Source organism: Protomyctophum parallelum (genome assembly GCF_964188405.1).
Source record: "Protomyctophum parallelum genome assembly, chromosome: 1".
Lineage (NCBI taxonomy): Eukaryota > Metazoa > Chordata > Actinopteri > Myctophiformes > Myctophidae > Protomyctophum > Protomyctophum parallelum.
In genome coordinates this window covers 22,871,490-22,888,481 of record NC_139697.1, presented here as the reverse complement: position 1 = coordinate 22,888,481, position 16,992 = coordinate 22,871,490, and the positions used below count along the sequence as shown (strand labels likewise).

General features: G+C 43.4%; 1 protein-coding gene across 1 annotated transcript; it reads right to left on the bottom strand.

Moving 5' to 3' along the window:
- Window positions 1-6,109: 6,109 nt before the first annotated feature.
- LOC310862832 (kelch domain-containing protein 3-like) lies at window positions 6,110-7,288 on the bottom strand (the record flags this gene model as incomplete). Its single annotated transcript, XM_083770936.1, has 1 exon — window positions 6,110-7,288. The coding sequence occupies one exon, from the start codon at window positions 7,286-7,288 to the stop codon at window positions 6,110-6,112; it is 1,179 nt and encodes a 392-aa protein (XP_083627062.1).
- Window positions 7,289-16,992: the final 9,704 nt, after the last annotated feature.

Below are 16,992 nucleotides of genomic sequence, written 5' to 3'. Positions count from 1 at the left end.
CCCGCCCTCACTGGGGTTGCAGCCAATAGCAGTCGTTTCTGGTTTCATTTCCTGACCGGAAGTTCCAAAAAGCCAAATCCAACACGTGCCTATGTGTGTATCATTAGTCTATAGTCTAGCATTAGTCTGTATGGTTACTGTGGTTACTGTCATGTGACATCATCATCATACAGTATGTCAACTGAGTCATGGTAAGCACCGTCGGCCGGTCCGTGATTAGGTCGGCCGGTCCATGATTAGGTCGGCCGGCCCGTAGCTGCGTCGGCCGGCCGGTAACTCTGTAATTTCTGTACCGTTTTGAACGTGGGTGGTCTCATTTGAATCGTGTGGCCCCCCCGGGGGCGTCTATGGGGGTCTCAAGGTTCGGGGACCCCCAAATGGTAACTCTGTAATTTCTGTACCGTTTTATACATGGGTGGTCTCATTTGAATCGTGTGGCCCCCCCGGGGGCGTCTATGGGGGTCTCAAGGTTCGGGGACCCCTGGGGACCCCCCGGGGACCCCCAAATGGTAACTCTGTAATTTCTGTACCGTTTTATACGTGGGTGGTCTCATTTGAATCGTGTGGCCCCCCCGGGGGCGTCTATGGGGGTCTCAAGGTTGGGGGACCCCTGGGGACCCCCAAATGTCCCGGCTCGTGAAATGGAACGGCTCGTGAAGAAAACAGGTCTCACTGTTCACTCCCAGGCTTACATACTGCATCAGGAACAATACAAAAACGCCCTAAATACTGCACGTACCTCCCATTACTCATCCGTCATTCAATCCGGCAGCAATAATCCAAAGTCACTATTCTCCACCAACAAACTCCTCAAGCCTATGGACACCATCACCACCTCATTCACTGCCACTAAATGTGAAACATTCTTGTCATTTTTTTCAGTCAAAGGTTGACGCCATACACACAGACCTGGCCGCCTCACCCACCTCCACACCTGATTTTGAACCTGCCTCCCCTCTTTTCCCCAGCCACTCACTCACTTCCTTTACTGAAATAACTGCAGCCAACCTCTCCTCCATAACCTCCGGCATGAAAACCTCCACCTGCATTCTCGATCCTATCCCCTCCACCTTAGTTATTGCCTGTCTCCCTGTTCTCTCGCCACTCATCACCACCATAATAAACACCTCCCTGTCCACTGGTCACGTTCCCCCTGCTCTCAAACTTGCTGCCATCACCCCTATACTAAAAAAGCCTGGATTTGACCCCGACTCCCCCAGCAACTACCGGCCAATTTCTAACCTCCCCTTCCTCTCCAAAATCCTGGAACGCACTGTTACATCTCAGCTCAAATCACACATGGACTCCAATAACCTTTACGAATCATTTCAATCCGGTTTCCGTTCACTTCACAGTACTGAAACTGCACTCACAAAAGTCACCAACGATATCCTCCTGTCTCCCGACTCTGGTCACCTCTCCATCCTCATCCTCCTCGACCTCAGCGCTGCCTTTGACACCATCAGCCACTCCATCCTCATCACCCGTCTCCAGTTTTCCCTCGGTTTAACCGGCACTGCCCTTTCCTGGTTGGCATCCTACCTCTCCGATCGACAACAATTCATCTCCATCAATAACTGCAAATCTTCCACTGCCCCAGTTACCCATGGTGTCCCCCAGGGTTCAGTACTTGGTCCCCTCCTCTTCATCATATACATCCTCCCTCTAGGTCAGATCCTCCGTCACCATGGACTTCAGTTCCACTCCTACGCCGATGACACACAGCTGTACCTTTCCACCAAAGCCATCACCCCAACCACACACTCCACTCTCACTGCCTGCCTCACAGATATTAAAACATGGATGCAAAAGAACTTTCTCAAACTAAATTGCAATAAATCGGAAATCATCATTATCGGTCCCAACTCCCTCACTAATTCCACCCAAGGTTTTTCACTGAACATTGATGGATCCACTGTTACACCCTCCACCCGCATCCGCAACCTTGGCATCATTTTCGACCCCACCCTTTCATTTCTCCCCCATGTTAACCAAGTCACCAAAACCGCCTTCCTCAAGAACATTGCCCGTCTCCGACCCTCTCTGTCATTTTCCGCAGCCGAAACACTCATCCACGCCTTCATCTCATCCCGCCTCGACTATTGCAACAGTATCCTCTACGGCACCACCTCCAAAGTCCTCAATAAACTGCAATATGTCCAGAATTCAGCTGCCCGCCTGCTCACCAGTACCCGTTCCAGAGACCATATTACACCTGTCCTCCGTGACCTTCACTGGCTACCGGTTAAACAAAGAATCCACTTCAAAACACTCCTGACCACCTACAAAGCACTAAATAACCTGGCTCCCCCATACCTCTGTGACCTCCTCAAACGCCATGCCCCCTCTCGCTCCCTCAGGTCTGGTGATGCAAACCTCCTCGACGTCCCCAAAACCAAACGCTGTACGTGGAGGGATAGAGCTTTTGCCTTTGCTGCCCCAACCCTGTGGAATGCCCTCCCTAAGGCACTCAGAGATGCCCCTACCCTTCAAACCTTCAAATCCACCCTCAAAACCCACCTCTTCAAAATTGCCTTCCCTAGCTAACCCTTTTCACTGTCTTTTAATGTTCTTTAGCTTTTAGTGTTATTTTTCCTTTTTCTATTAAAGTTGTTTTTATTTGTTGTTACCTCTGTAAAGCCCCCCCCATGTAAAGCGTCTTTGGGTACTCAGAAAAGCGCTATATAAGTTTGAGATATTATTATTATTATTAATGGTAACTCTGTAATTTCTCTACTTTTTTGGACGTGGGTGTTAGCTTGTTGCACTTACTCCTTACTCACTCATCATTTTCATTGTAATGGATTTATTGACATTCAATTCAAATTGTCATTTATTTAATCATGATGCATTTAATTTGTATAACAGCATTTTAAAAATCAAATCCTCTTAAAGTTAATTTAGACTAAATGTCAAGGCAAAATTGTGTTAATATTTATTCATATATTTTCTATGATGAATTATACAGTTAGAGTTTATGTGAGAATAAATTAATGTAAAATACACAAATACATGTTCAAACATGACAAATGACTTATTTTTTCGTAATCAGTCTTCTTTTGCTTTACCATGAATGTATATACAATGACAGTCCATTTTTTTTTTTTTTTTTTTCAGTTACATGTCATTTTCCAATCATTTTCTGTTCTTTTTCTTTTATTCAGACGATTGCGTAGAGGAGTCTGAAGATTCCGCCGTGCTAGTCTCACCAGGCTGTAAGGACATATAGGATAACAAACATTAATACATTTTCTGTTGATACCAAAATATTTGTGTGTTTGCCACCCACTACAGAGTGTGTGAATCCCCTCAACTTTTTAAAACTTTTTTAAGAATTGTTCCTTGAAATTCTCCAATGTTTGTTTTTGTAAAGTCCATCGCAACGAAAAAACCAACACATTACAGTGCAACAGCACATTTTAAAAACACATTCTTTTTTTCAAATATGACAATGTTTCACTTGTGCTGTGTGCTTCATTATGTAAAATGTGTTTGAAATGAAATGTAATGTGACATGTTTTGAATTACATTGTGTTCAAGAAATAGTCATTGTCTTAGTATTATTACTGTATGTGAATTTGATATTAATTGTTTCGCCAATTTAGTTGCTAATGAATGTATGAAATACTTTCTTTTATCTTGTGCATAATTGTAATGTTTTAAATAATGAAATAAAAAAGTAAAAAAAGAAAAAGCTTGTTGAATAAGTATGATTTCAGGCAATATGTAGATGTTTAACAGTTTCAAAATGCATGAGAAAAAAGTTAATTTTAATCAGGCTTCTAGCATGCATGCATTCATTGTCTTAAAACATGAAACACTAAGTGTTTTTCATAATATTACTCTTATTCAAACACAAGTGTTATAAATGCAAACTTAAATCAAATGCAGAGGTTCACAGCAAAAACCACTAAACGGGTCTTCGCTCAAAAACCACAGCAAAAACCACTAAACAGGTCTTCGCTCACATCTACAGTACCCTGTTGAATGCATATTCCATACACTTGAATATAAACACATTGTTGAGATAACATTGTTCATTTCTGGCTTACATCAATGGGAACTATAGATGCTAAGTGCTAACATTGCTAACAGCTAAAGAGCATTACTTTGCTGTTGAAAAAAGTCGTTTCTGACCTGACATCATAACGGAAGGAGTGTGTTGGCACAGAGTTGCCACTTGGCGGAACTATTGACTTTGTTGTTGACATTTGCATTTTTAAGAGTGACATTGGACAGTTTTGGCTGGTTGAAGACCGCAAGCGAGCTGCGGCATTTTGGATCAGTTGGAGAGGCTTAAGTGCACATGCTGGTAGGCCAGTAAGGAGGGAGTTACAATAGTAGAGTTTTGACAATACTGTTGTCTGGATTAGGAGCTGGGCTGATTCCTGGGTGAGGAACGGTCTAATTTGTCGTATGTTATACACCATCATGATGAAAGGCACCACTCACTTCACATGCGTGTGATTTTTTTTTACAGTCCATTAACACTAAAGGACTCAGGCTTTATGTATAAAGTTATAGTACAAGTAGTAAAGAATAGTATTGATTGATCAGATGTTGGCCTTAAACGGAACCTTTAACATTTTCGTGAAAGCAAAACTGAGGACATGTTGTTTGGACCCTGTGATGCCTCTTACTTTACACCTGGTTTCTCTGGAAATCAACATTCATCAATAACCTTGGCTCGCAAATGTGAGCACATAATCTCTCCCATTCATTCCTCACACGTCACACCACTGGCTCCCTGTATTTTGTTGTTGATTTATTCATAATTTTAATGTTTGCATTTAAACCTCTAAATGGGTTGTACCACTGTACTTAGTTGAGCTTCTATCAATACCCTGGCAAAGTCTTTGAGGTTTACATGTGGTTTGTTGTTGACCCAAAGACCATCAGTCACCCCGACTGATGGTTTTCCGCTGTATCCCCCAAGCTGTGGAACAAGCTACAGTAGAGTGCATTGTTTTATGTTCCTGCAACTTGGTCTCTGGCATTTATTTAGTGTGCTGCTATTCTTTCTGCTGCAGTTATTTTTAAATGTGCTCTAAATGTGTGCCAAAACTCACTTTCACAACACAGTAGATTTTTGAGTTGTGTGTTCTGGTCCTACAGATTATCTATACTTCCCAACAAGTTTGAGTCAGGTTGAGAATCTTTTTATTGTTTAAAAGGGGATGACAAAGATGACAAAGAGTCAGGAACAGTTTCAGGAACTTGCAAAACATTGTGCTCTTTATTTAACATTTTGGCCGTTAGACCTTAAGGACAAACAAACGGACCGAAATGTTGAATAAAGAGCAACAGGTCCTCCTCTTTGTCATTCAGAGATACCCTTTTGAATATAAGCACTTTGTCCTATGCACCCGTCACCAACCTTTTGAGGTGTGCGTTTTCTAAAATCAGACCAGTCTGAAGCGAGTGGTGCAACAGCACCCCCTATTGGTACTCTAAACATAGTAACATAGTCACATAGTCCCATAGGGACAAAGCTGTTCCTTGGAGTGGTTGCACCACTCAAAAAATGTGGATACAACTTGAAAAGCCGTTAGAAAGTAACTATAGCAAATCTGAGCTCATATCTACACTGCTCAGTGCTCACATAGCTCATATACCTTAAACATGACAGAGCAGCAGAAAGAAATAAACAGAAAGAAAGCAAGAAAGAGAGAAAGAAAGAAAAACGAAAGAAAGAACGAAAGAAAAGACAAACAAAAACACCTGTGGATCACCAAGTAACAGACGTTACAGTACCACACTATACCCCTTATCGCAGCTGACCCCCAGTACATATCAGACTACTTGTCACGTGTCATTCCGTCTGTGTCAACTGCCCTCCCAAAAACAAAACAAAAACACAAAGATCTCCACCTTTGCAGTCGTTTTCCTCTCCCACTCCCAGTTAGTTTCCTGAAGTCATCTTTCATAATGGTCCATTCCTTTTCCCAAAGCATCTCTGCTTAATTCCTGGAGCTCAACTGAGCCATGACTCCTCTGGCAGTCGGTAGTCGAGTTCTCTATTCTCCTGTATGTATCTGCTGCTTTTTTCCTGGTGCATATCACTGAGCCCATTCATGCTTTATTTCCCATCTTAGTGAAGGGAGCCTTTTTAAGAGAGCGATCTCGTCTTTCTATTTCTTTTGTTCCATTTCCTGGAACTTGGTCTTTGGCATACATTTAGTGTGCTTTTCTTTTTTCTGTTTCTGTTGGTAGTCATGGCTGACAGTTCCCACCTGATGTCATGTGGAAGTCCTGACTGCCTCAGACCATACTGAATAACTGCTAGCTTGCATAACATTTTCAGATTAGGACTGAGGTCTAAGATGTACAGGTCGGATACCTCAACATCGCCATCTTCAAACTTTACGTCTAGAATGTTTGTGTATTGGTATCCTCCAAAGAGGATGATACTACTTCCCACCTTGCAACAGCCCATGCTAGACATCCTTGAACATGGAACTTTCCCCTTTGGCTGAACCTTCTTCCAAGAGATGTTCTCTGGGTTGAATTTCCACAGATCATTGAAGGTTAAGTTCAGAAGGCGACCACCAAATATGTACAGTTCATCATTGAAGGCAAAGGCTGAATGACACACTCGTCCTTCTGGAAGAAACTGTGCATAAGGTGTGTTTAGCCAGCAGTTGGCCTCTGTGTCAAACACTCTGATGTTGTTGTAGTGGTCCCATTCGTTCCCTTGGCCACCAAATACAAACATCTTTGTCCCGATGATGGTGGCAGAGTGCCCGTCCGAAGCAGGTGCTGGGTTGCCTTTGGTGTTAATTTGAGACCAGAGCATTGTGGTGGTGTCTAACTTGTGGATGTGATTGGTGCAGTATCCAGTCAGCCCTGTGTGGCGTCCTCCAAAGATATACATAATCTTGCCCAAGACACAAGCTGAGTGGCCGCACCTCTCCTCTGGGACAGTTCCAGAAACCTTGGCCTTGAACCATCTGTAGGTGTGGACATCAAAGCCATAAAGCACATTGCAATACTCCATTGAAGTACCTCCGCCCCAGATGTAGATGATATCTTCTATCAGCACAGCTGTAAATCCCCAGCGCATCGAGGGGACCTCAAGGTGACATTCTCTTCCTGTTCTCACTGGGGGCAACTTCATCCAGCACAGAGACACTGTGTTAAAGACGTGGACTGCAATTGGATCCCCATAGTTCACTATGGTGGTCTCCCTGTCCGGGACTCCAAAGGAGTACACCTTGTACCCCACTGCCACGTCAGCATGATCATAGTCTCTCTCTGGTCCTTTCAGATGCACCGTCCAGTGCAGCATTCTACACACCAGGAAAACTGTAGATGATACTTCATCAGTTAAGGATTCTTCTGTAAATGTTATATGTGCTACCACTGATATAGGGCCAGTGGCACAAACGATATGCAAGCCGATGTGTCGGGTTGGCCAATCAGGGAAGCCAAGCCTTTATTATTATCATCATACATTACATTCTGTGCTCAGCCAATCAAATCACTGCCATGGTACGAACGCACAAAGCATGGGCATAGTGCCCCTCAAAAATAAGTGGTGAATGTTGTGAAGCTTGCCTTTCCCTCGAGAGCTTATTGGAGTGTGCATGATGGTGGTAGAGTGGCCACCTGAAGCAGGTGCTTTAGTGCCTCTGGTGACCAGATCATTGTGGTGCTGTCTAATTTGTGGAAGTGATGGAGCAGCATCCAGTCAGCCTTTTGTGGTCATACACAGTAGGCTACTGTATTAGCGTGTGTATAGCTTATTAACTGACAATCCCTGTTTGGAAATGAGATATTTTGGTTGTGAGCTTGTACTGTAATAGCTTTGCTATTGTTGATACCTTAGTTACTTTTTCTATGTCATATGTAGTGTAGCTATTTTTGATACTTTTGGAATGCTAAGTGCTATCCCCCGGATTTTTGTTTCATAATCACATGAGATGTTGTGCTTGATTTCAAATCTAAAATGATCAAAGTGTCATTAAGCCGGCCAAACTTCATGTAGATTTTACAAGCACACACGCACGCACGCACGCACAAGTAAAATGCCCCTAAATCACTAACCACAGCATCTCTTAGATGGCCTTTGGGTTTCTGTTGTGTTTACAATTTAAATGTCTGTAAGCAAGGATTTCTTGATTTCTTTCTTCTTCTATGGAGGTCAAGTACCCATGCAGGGAACCATCAATTTCAACGCTCCCTGAGTATTATAGAAAACACATAACACTGAATATTTAATCGAGGGACCGTATGCATCGTCAAATCCTAATATTCCTCTAAATATTAATCTTTTTTTCCTTCTTCCATATTTTGTCTTTTGTATATTTCTCCAATTTATCATAGTGCATCCTATAGCTGCTTCCCTCTCCAGACAGGAGCGCTATTGATTCTTCCTGGCCATCTCGGTGATAAATGCAATCTTTTATGCGATGCCTGAATATTACAAATGAATGTATAAACAGTGGTACAGATGGGGTCATTTCATGCAGTTCTCGCAGAGGAAAAGAAATTGCATTTTTATTGGTAAACATACGCACAGTGGTACCCATTTGCATAGGCATCCACAACACTCAGACACAAATTTGGTTTTCAAGATGTACAGTATATGGGCGAATTAATGCATATTTTGTGTGTGTGTGTGTGTGTGTGTGTGTGTGTGTGTGTGTGTGTGTGTGTGTGTGTGTGTGTGTGTGTGTGTGTGTGTGTGTGTGTGTGTGTGTGTGTGTGTGTGTGTGTGTGTGTAAGGGAGGGGGGGGGGGTTTATATACGTGTTTACAAGCAAAATATGGTAGATATTGGCTTCTGGGCCACATCCAACCATTTTGCAATCTTGTCACTATTGCTGTAGATTGATTGAGTTTATTTTGTGATAGCACAGAAAAGAGCACTTCACGAAAGTCAAAATCACTGACAATAAAAAACAAACCTGAAGCCTTATTTCCATTGTGGTCCTCCGGACATAGAAAAAACTGTGCAACATAAAAGCAAACAACATGAAAGAACACCAACATTGAGCTAATAGGATGTAAGACATTTTAATACAGATTTGAAACAAAAGCTATGTGGCTGTATTTTGCGTGTCTTAAGTACCAGGTCTTATTACCTAACTTGAGTAAACTAAAGACCTGGAGGCGTGATCAATGCTCTTTGGCCACTCAGAATAGCCAAATGGCATTGATCACGCCTCCAGGTCTTTAGTTTACTCAAGTTAGGGAATAAGACCTGGTACTTAAGACACGCAAAATACAGCCCATGAATACATGAAGTATGCGTCACACTTTAAAAGTGCATATACTTACATTATTGATCACATGCATCCAGAGATAATGTGTAACACTTTGTGTGAACCTTTTTGGCAACATTTGTAGGAGAAAATCTTGACTTGAGGAGCTGTGTAATGAGCCAAGGAATCGTACAGAGAAATATTGAATGTACAACCTACGGTTCAAGAGCTACAGGCCAAAACATGAAGGGCCCTGTTATAGCGTCACCATGAGGCCGATAAAAAACCTCTTAGGGCAGAGTTTCTTCCTTGGCCTACTGAGTGTGCGTGCACGGTTTCACTCCGATTGGTCCAGCGGTGTCGGAGATGGATGGATGGATGGATGGATGGACGGACGGACGGACGGACAGTGGCGAAAATATATTCATCCATCTGGCCTGGTGGAGGTAATTCAGAAACAGCTTTCTGCACACAACAAACTACAACTAGACAGTAGGTCCCAGTATGACGGTGTAATGCATTACATTTCTATCCAGAATGGCATGTGTAGAATGCAGGCAGACAATGAAAAATCTCAAATTGAAAAGAATGTGCTTACTTAGAAGTAGTTTTTTCCCCCAAGCTAAGCACAAATGATTGCAGAAAAGTTATTCAGGCTTGCTTTGGTGACGGGTTGAGTGAAGTAAGACGATTAATCAATTCAACAATCCAATAAACAATCAGCCTATTTAGCGACGCACACGTTTTTGTGTAGGCTATGTTAGAAAATATTCAGTGTTGAAAGCGTGGCCAACACTTAATTTTGTTAATGAAAACCAAGACTGTCTATTGACATACAGTAGAACTCCAGCATGTAATTAGCTAAAGTTTATGATACTGTGTGTGTGTGTGTGTGTGTGTGTGTGTGTGTGTGTGTGTGTGTGTGTGTGTGTGTGTGTGTGTGTGTGTGTGTGTGTGCGTGTGCGTGTGCGTGTGCGCGCGCGTGATGGCTTTCTTTTATTAAAGTTTGAATGATACTTCTCCGCAATGGAATACAGAACAGACTATTTCTGTGATCCGATAAAGCGAGGCATGACGGGACGAGTTGGATTAACACTTGAGACTCACCAATCATCAGGGGAGCAGATGGTCAGAGCACTAACTGGCTGAGCCGGCCACCACTCACCCAAAGCAACCCATTTCTACTTCTGCTGCACACACACAAAAAACAGAAAAGTAAAAGAATAAATAAGTGGAGCTGTGTGTGTGTGTGTGTGTGTGTGTGTGTGTGTGTGTGTGTGTGTGTGTGTGTGTGTGTGTGTGTGTGTGTGTGTGTGTGTGTGTGTGTGTGTGTGTGTGTGTGTGTGTGTGTGTGTGTGTGTGTGTGTGTGTGTGTGTCGTAAGAGTGTGCTTTCGTGACTGCATTGCGCACACATTCACAAACTCGTCTTTGGAATAGCCTAGTTGGCAACCGTTGTGGCACAGCTGCCCAAGTCTATGGCTGAATAGTTTTATAGCCGAGAAAAGAGAAATGGGGACAGCGCTCTATCCCAAAGATGCTACATGTCCATTTTGTGGAGACTTGTATTTTGCTGAGCAGGAAGTTAAGTCTAACACAACTATTAAAAAGTACTATATTTTCCACATATTTGTGCTTGCAATACATGTTTTGTGAGACATTAACATATTATTTTGTGTCCAAATGCACTGGATGTCTCCTTTTGATGCACATAACTCTTAACCGCTCTATACTAAGGCCCCTGTTTTCACGCTAAATAATTTTGCCAATATACCTACAGTACAAGCCTTGAGCTGTAGGTAGCCCGCTATTTTCACTGAATCTTTATGGCAGAATATGGACACTAGGGTGCGAAGTAGCATCCAAGATTCGAGCTACGGAACAAAGCGTGATGACAAGAGTGAGTTGGCAACCATTGTGTCACAGCTGCCCATGCCTATGGCTCAACAGTTGAGTGAAACAGGGACAGCGCTCCGTCCCAAATTAAAATGTCTATTTTGCCAAGCAAGAAGTTAAAGGAGAATTTCGTGCTAGAAGGCTTTCTCACCATGGAGCTGGCGAAGTCTCGCGATAGACGAGAGTTCACGCTTTGCGGCTGGAACACAGCAACGGAGTTACTATGGAGTAAAGTGTGCCGTTTGGGATACTATTTACATCATGAAGAGAGGATGTGGAAATAAGCGAATTAGCACTAAAGCCCCATTGAGGGCTTATGGTCGTGTAGGGGAAATAGCTAATAATGCACGTTTGCACAAAATAACACCTGGACCTCTTTGGTGGGGACGCAACAACTACAAATAAAGGTAAGAAAGCCTTCTAGCATGAAATTCTCCTTTAAGTCTATAGCACGATTCCGAAAACAACGTTTTACAATCATTTCTCACTTTTATGCCTTTAGAAAAAGTTTTGGCAAATGTACTGGATGTCTCACTTTGACAGACACGACACGGCATCAGGCATCGCGTGTCTAGTTGTGAAGTAGCAACTGAGATGGAGCTGCATGGGGAACAAATCGGAGATGACAAGAGCAAGTTGGAGACAGATGATAATGGTAAATGTATTCACAGTCGCGTCGCTTAATTCCCGTTCCCTGCGACTGCAGGCGCCCACCTCTTCCTCGCGGGGAACGACCAGACTGGGAGCGCAGGATGCAACATTTGGTCATTTCACAGTGCGCTGCTTCCCCAGCAAAACAATGTTGTGGCAATCAGAGCAAATTTTGCTCTGATGGCTCCCTTTCCGTTTCCCTCCTCTAATTGGTTGGTTCTCCATCTGCATATAGTATACACACAGAATGCCGGAGAACTCGCCGGTTCACCAACTCGCCGTAGCGAAAAGTGGAGAGAAACAAGTTTTCAATGTCTTCATCGTTATGCTAACATCTGAAATCAGAGTGATCGACGTTTGCGCTACTCTATGCCGTATTGAAGTGGACTCGGACCCAGACTTTTTTTTTCTCCCTGGAAATAAAAACGTCTGGGTTTCAGAGGCTAAACCCACAGATGTTATAGTTCATTTCCAAAGTGAAATGCTTTGGCAATGTCTCAGGCCCCCTCCCGACCCCCAATTATAATCATTAGGGAAGGTGTATACGTGTACTATGTGTACTATGTAAACTCTTCATTTCCATTTTCCAGCCATTCAGTTTCAAAAAGAAAAAAATAAATGATTTTGGGGTACATGGTTTCGGTACTTTGGTGTTTAAACTATAGCATTCCTACTTCATCTAGTGTAAACTCTTAACAACTATACTCTCTCTCTCTCCATTCAATGCAATTTAAATAAAGGTGAAGTAAAACCAAAACCGAGTTATCCGATTACTTACACGCGCGCGCGCGCACACACACACACACACACACACACACACACACACACACACACACACACACACACACACACACACACACACACACACACACACTTCTATAATGAATGGCCATTGAAAGCATCAGTCAGGAGAACGCAGGACAAGGTTCGTGAAAATAAGAACGAGTTACTTTTGGAAAATAGTAATGTAATATTCCTACTGGAAATGTGAAAGTATAGGCTAATTACTTATATTACTAGTTACTGGAAAAGGGTAATATTATTTTGAGTAATAACTAAGTTACTTTTCAACACTGAGAGTTAGTGACAAATAAATAAATCCTCTTGATTCCCCCCTTGACACATACACAGTTACACACACACTCGTGCACGCACGCACGCACACACACCTGAATTGGTTCTATTGGAATTATCTGGGAGAGTATATGTCATGCTGCGTTATCTTGTCTTGTTTCTGTTATAAGAGCAGTAAATCATCAGCAGGAAGTCGTCGCGCTTCTGTTCTGAAGGCATCCACGGGGAGCCTGGTTGTTTGCTCGTCCTGTCAGATCTCTAGCATGCTCCCTTGGAGGTGTGTGTGGCAGATCCCTGAAGGTTGTCTGGTTATAACCCTGACTGAGTGTCTGTGAACTCCGTTCCTCTTTCAATGTTCGCTCCACCACAGAGCACCTATCTTGGTTGGTTCTTGGTGATGCGTCTACAATGTCACAACAACACGTCGAATTACTATTGTAGCTTTTTTTTCCCTCCCTTTTTGTCGTAATGCCAATTATTTCCTCCCCACTCACATTTCGGTGTGTTGTCACTGCTGTTGTATCCTACCGATTCACCTGCCATGGAGGACTTTTGGAAACATTTGTCACCTTTAATGACATCAAAATAAAGACACCTGGTTAATGTGTCTACCAATCAATTAGCTACAGAATCCACACCAGAAACAAGAACAGCTGGCTATGCAACTACCTTGTAATTTGCCCAAAAGCTGCAATAACTTTTTAAGTCCTTCCCTGGATTCAAACCAAGTTCTCCCGCATGAGAGACCAAATTTATTGTGCTCATTTAAGAGGTAATCTCCGCTTGTCCAAGGGGAGACATTATGAGTTTCAAGCAGTACTAATTGTCAACCAGTAGGCCTCCTATATACCCGACATCTAAATGAATCATTGGAAAATAGGGAGACCACCTCCAGCCATAGCTCTGGTCCATAGCTCTAATGCGTTCCATTTTAAGAGCTATTTAGAGATGACTTCCGGGGCTCACATGAATGCAGACCAGCCTCTCGTCTTTAGCGTAAATAAAAAGAACATTTTTGCTACTCGCCAAAACAAAGGCGGGTTGTGTCATTAGAAAGCCTACTTTCCTTAGTGGGAGCACTCTGAGCCCCCCCACCACACATATAAACGGTACTTTTTGGGCAGAAAGGGATTTTTTTTCACCGGAGGAAAAATATTGTCTGAGGGTTTTCTCTGGGTAATATCGGTAGAGAGCGCAGTGGAGTAACTAAAGGTATTCTTTTCCGGTGGAAACAAAATCCCCTTTTTGTTTCCACCGGGAAGAGCTCTGAGACTGTACAAATGGACTGTTATGTGTCCATATGGTTGTATTTGTACACTTTCAAGTGATAGCTGTGCTTACACACAGCAGCTGGTAAAAAGCAGGAATCAAAGAAAGAGAACAAGGCATCTACATATTTTCCCATAGCATATCCATATACTGTATACCCAGTCTGCCTTTATTGTCATCCCCCCTGAATGGCAGGACCTTTTGGCATCGCAGCATGGAAACCCACCGCCGCTACGGGCGAAGGTGAAGTAGATACTGCACAATGACTTCTTTAAAAGTGCATCGGTCGCCATGGAAACCACCTTTCCCCAACAATCCTCTCTACACCTCATACCTCCTGGCGGTTAGCTGGCTGGCTGCTGACTCGCTGAGATGCACAAACACACACCGTCACCGCCAGGCACATAATCAGACGGCCCGCCATATGCGCACATTGAGACACGCTATAACTGCCTGTGTCTGAGTTTCAGTGCAATAGTTTAGGTAGCAACCAAAATTCTCTAAGGCGGAACTATTGTGTTCAGATCCAGTGCTGCCTATCTCCTCTATGGGATGTTATCCCTGGATGTAATAGGTTGTTGCTGGAGACGAGGCAGCCAATCAGCAATCAGAAGTACTCAGCAGTATGGTTGCCAGTGTTGGCAACTGTCGTGACAGAAATAAGCTAACCAATCTCCAAAAAACTGCCAAGCAACTGTGAGGGAAAAAACAGTCGAAGCTTGGCTGGAAATAAGCGGACTTGGCAACCCACTCACCAGTGAGACTAGGGTGTCGGTCCGGTGTCTGTCTCTGGGTCGCAAGTTTCATACCTATTCTATGACGGTAAAAAAAGGCAAAAGGTTTAGGGATAAGGGGTAAGGCACTGACGAAAATAGTCAAACTGTTACTTTTCCAGTATTCAAATTAAAAAATTGCAACATAAAACACATTGTGCTGCATGTGACCCAATTGGTGCACTGTATAGGTAGGTGGTGAGGATAGATGCAGTTACACTTGGTGCACTTTTTATGTCTGTTGTATGTTTTACTGTATTGTCTTTTAGAGCTTTTATTATCTGCTGTAAAATTAATTGCCCAGCTTGGGACATATAAATAAACTTGATCTAGTTTATCTAGGTGGGACAGCCTATGAAGATGGTCTCTTTCTCTAATTTTCTTCCTTAAGATAAACTGATGAAGGTCTACTAGACCGAAACATTGTTATATTCCCATCAAAGACTCCTTTTGCGCCCCGACGGTTAGCTCAACCATCTGGGCACTATAGGCTGCTGAGCCAGCCTGACGGCGTACCGTGGGTTCGACTTCCGATCCCAACGGCCCTTTCCGCATGGATATAAGGGGTTTCTGCCAGACACCAGTGGCATGTATATAGGCCAGGGGCAACAGGCGTATACTCGCAGATATAGTGCAAACTCATTCACAGGCAATCATGCATACGCACACACGCACACACACGGTCGCACACACACCTACAGTAAACATTCAGTGGACAAACAAACAGAAGGGGAACATTGTCAAATCCATTGTCCACTTATTATTTGCACTCAGTCGACCAATCATCCTCCTCCTCCCCGTTTACAAAGACGTCTGCCTCTCTAGAGTCCCTACCATCTGTCTGTTTCTCTGTTTGCACTGAAAACACAATTTAGAACAGGTAGAGAGAGCTCCTGTTCCTGTTTGTTTAATGCATGCCCTGCCATGCACGCACAATGGACCAGCTTTTTCTGAGCAACACGCCTTCTGATCCACAGAAAGCTTTTTTTCCTCCTTTATTTGAACATCATTTCACGATAGCGTTTTTTTTTCTTTTCTTTTGTTTGCGCCACTCTTCCACCATGGTTGAACAGGTTCGGTTATTTTTTCCCGCCTAATATTGAACCAGTTCATAGTGTTTCCACTGAAAATGAACTGGTTCAGAACCCTAAAAGTTGGTTCAGAGACTGGAACCAAAAAATGTCCGTCGGTTCCGTGAGAGAACCCTCCTCTCTCTCTCTCTCTCTCTCTCATTAGCCGGCAACAGTACAGCACTTTCTCTCTCTCTGTTTCTGGCACAACACCGCCCCTACTGGTACTAATAGTCATACTTACTCATTAACGTCACATACATAGGCGGACACATACCGTAGGTGAACAACACGGACATTGCTGTTCCTTGGTGGTTGCACCACTAAAAAAAAAAAACATAATGGTACTTACAGTACCGAGAGTAAATGTACCTAGTTACTTTCCACCACTGCGTGCGTGCTTGTGTGTGTGTGTGTGTGTGTGTGTGTGTGTGTGTGTGTGTGTGTGTGTGTGTGTGCGTGTCTGTGTGCTTGCGTGGGCACGTGTTCTCGTGCTGTCCTCTCCTCATGTCCTGTCACCTTGCCTCCCCCATGTCCTGCTCGTTGGTGACAGGAGCAGATGTTAAACCGGTGGGACGGCCTCGGGGCTCAGAACGAGTGGTCAAACACAAAAACCCTGTGACCACGCGGGCAGAAGCTCGGTGCACTAACTCAGCTCTTATGTGCATTGTTTGCCCTAATCCTCTGATCCATTGCTGCTGATGCCGGGCGTAATAGACAGGCGCAGAAGACAGGAAAACATGCAGTCCCATCGCCCTGATATTAAAGGACAAAAGTTCAAACTGGAATATGAAAAAAACGTCACGGTTTAGAAGTGGTGTTAATTCTCCCGTGCCTTGAACTCAGTTGCAGTCCCATTTATATCTGGTGTAGCCTTACTGTCAGGCGGAAACCTTGTATATCCATATTTCCATTTGTTATATATATTTTTGTCTTCCAAAATTAACGGCGTCCTTCAACACACAAGGTCGAGTGTCACACAAAAATAGGGAAAATTTACAAGCTCACAATTAGCCCTTCACTAAGTCCCTCCCCAAACCATCCTTGTCCAATGGG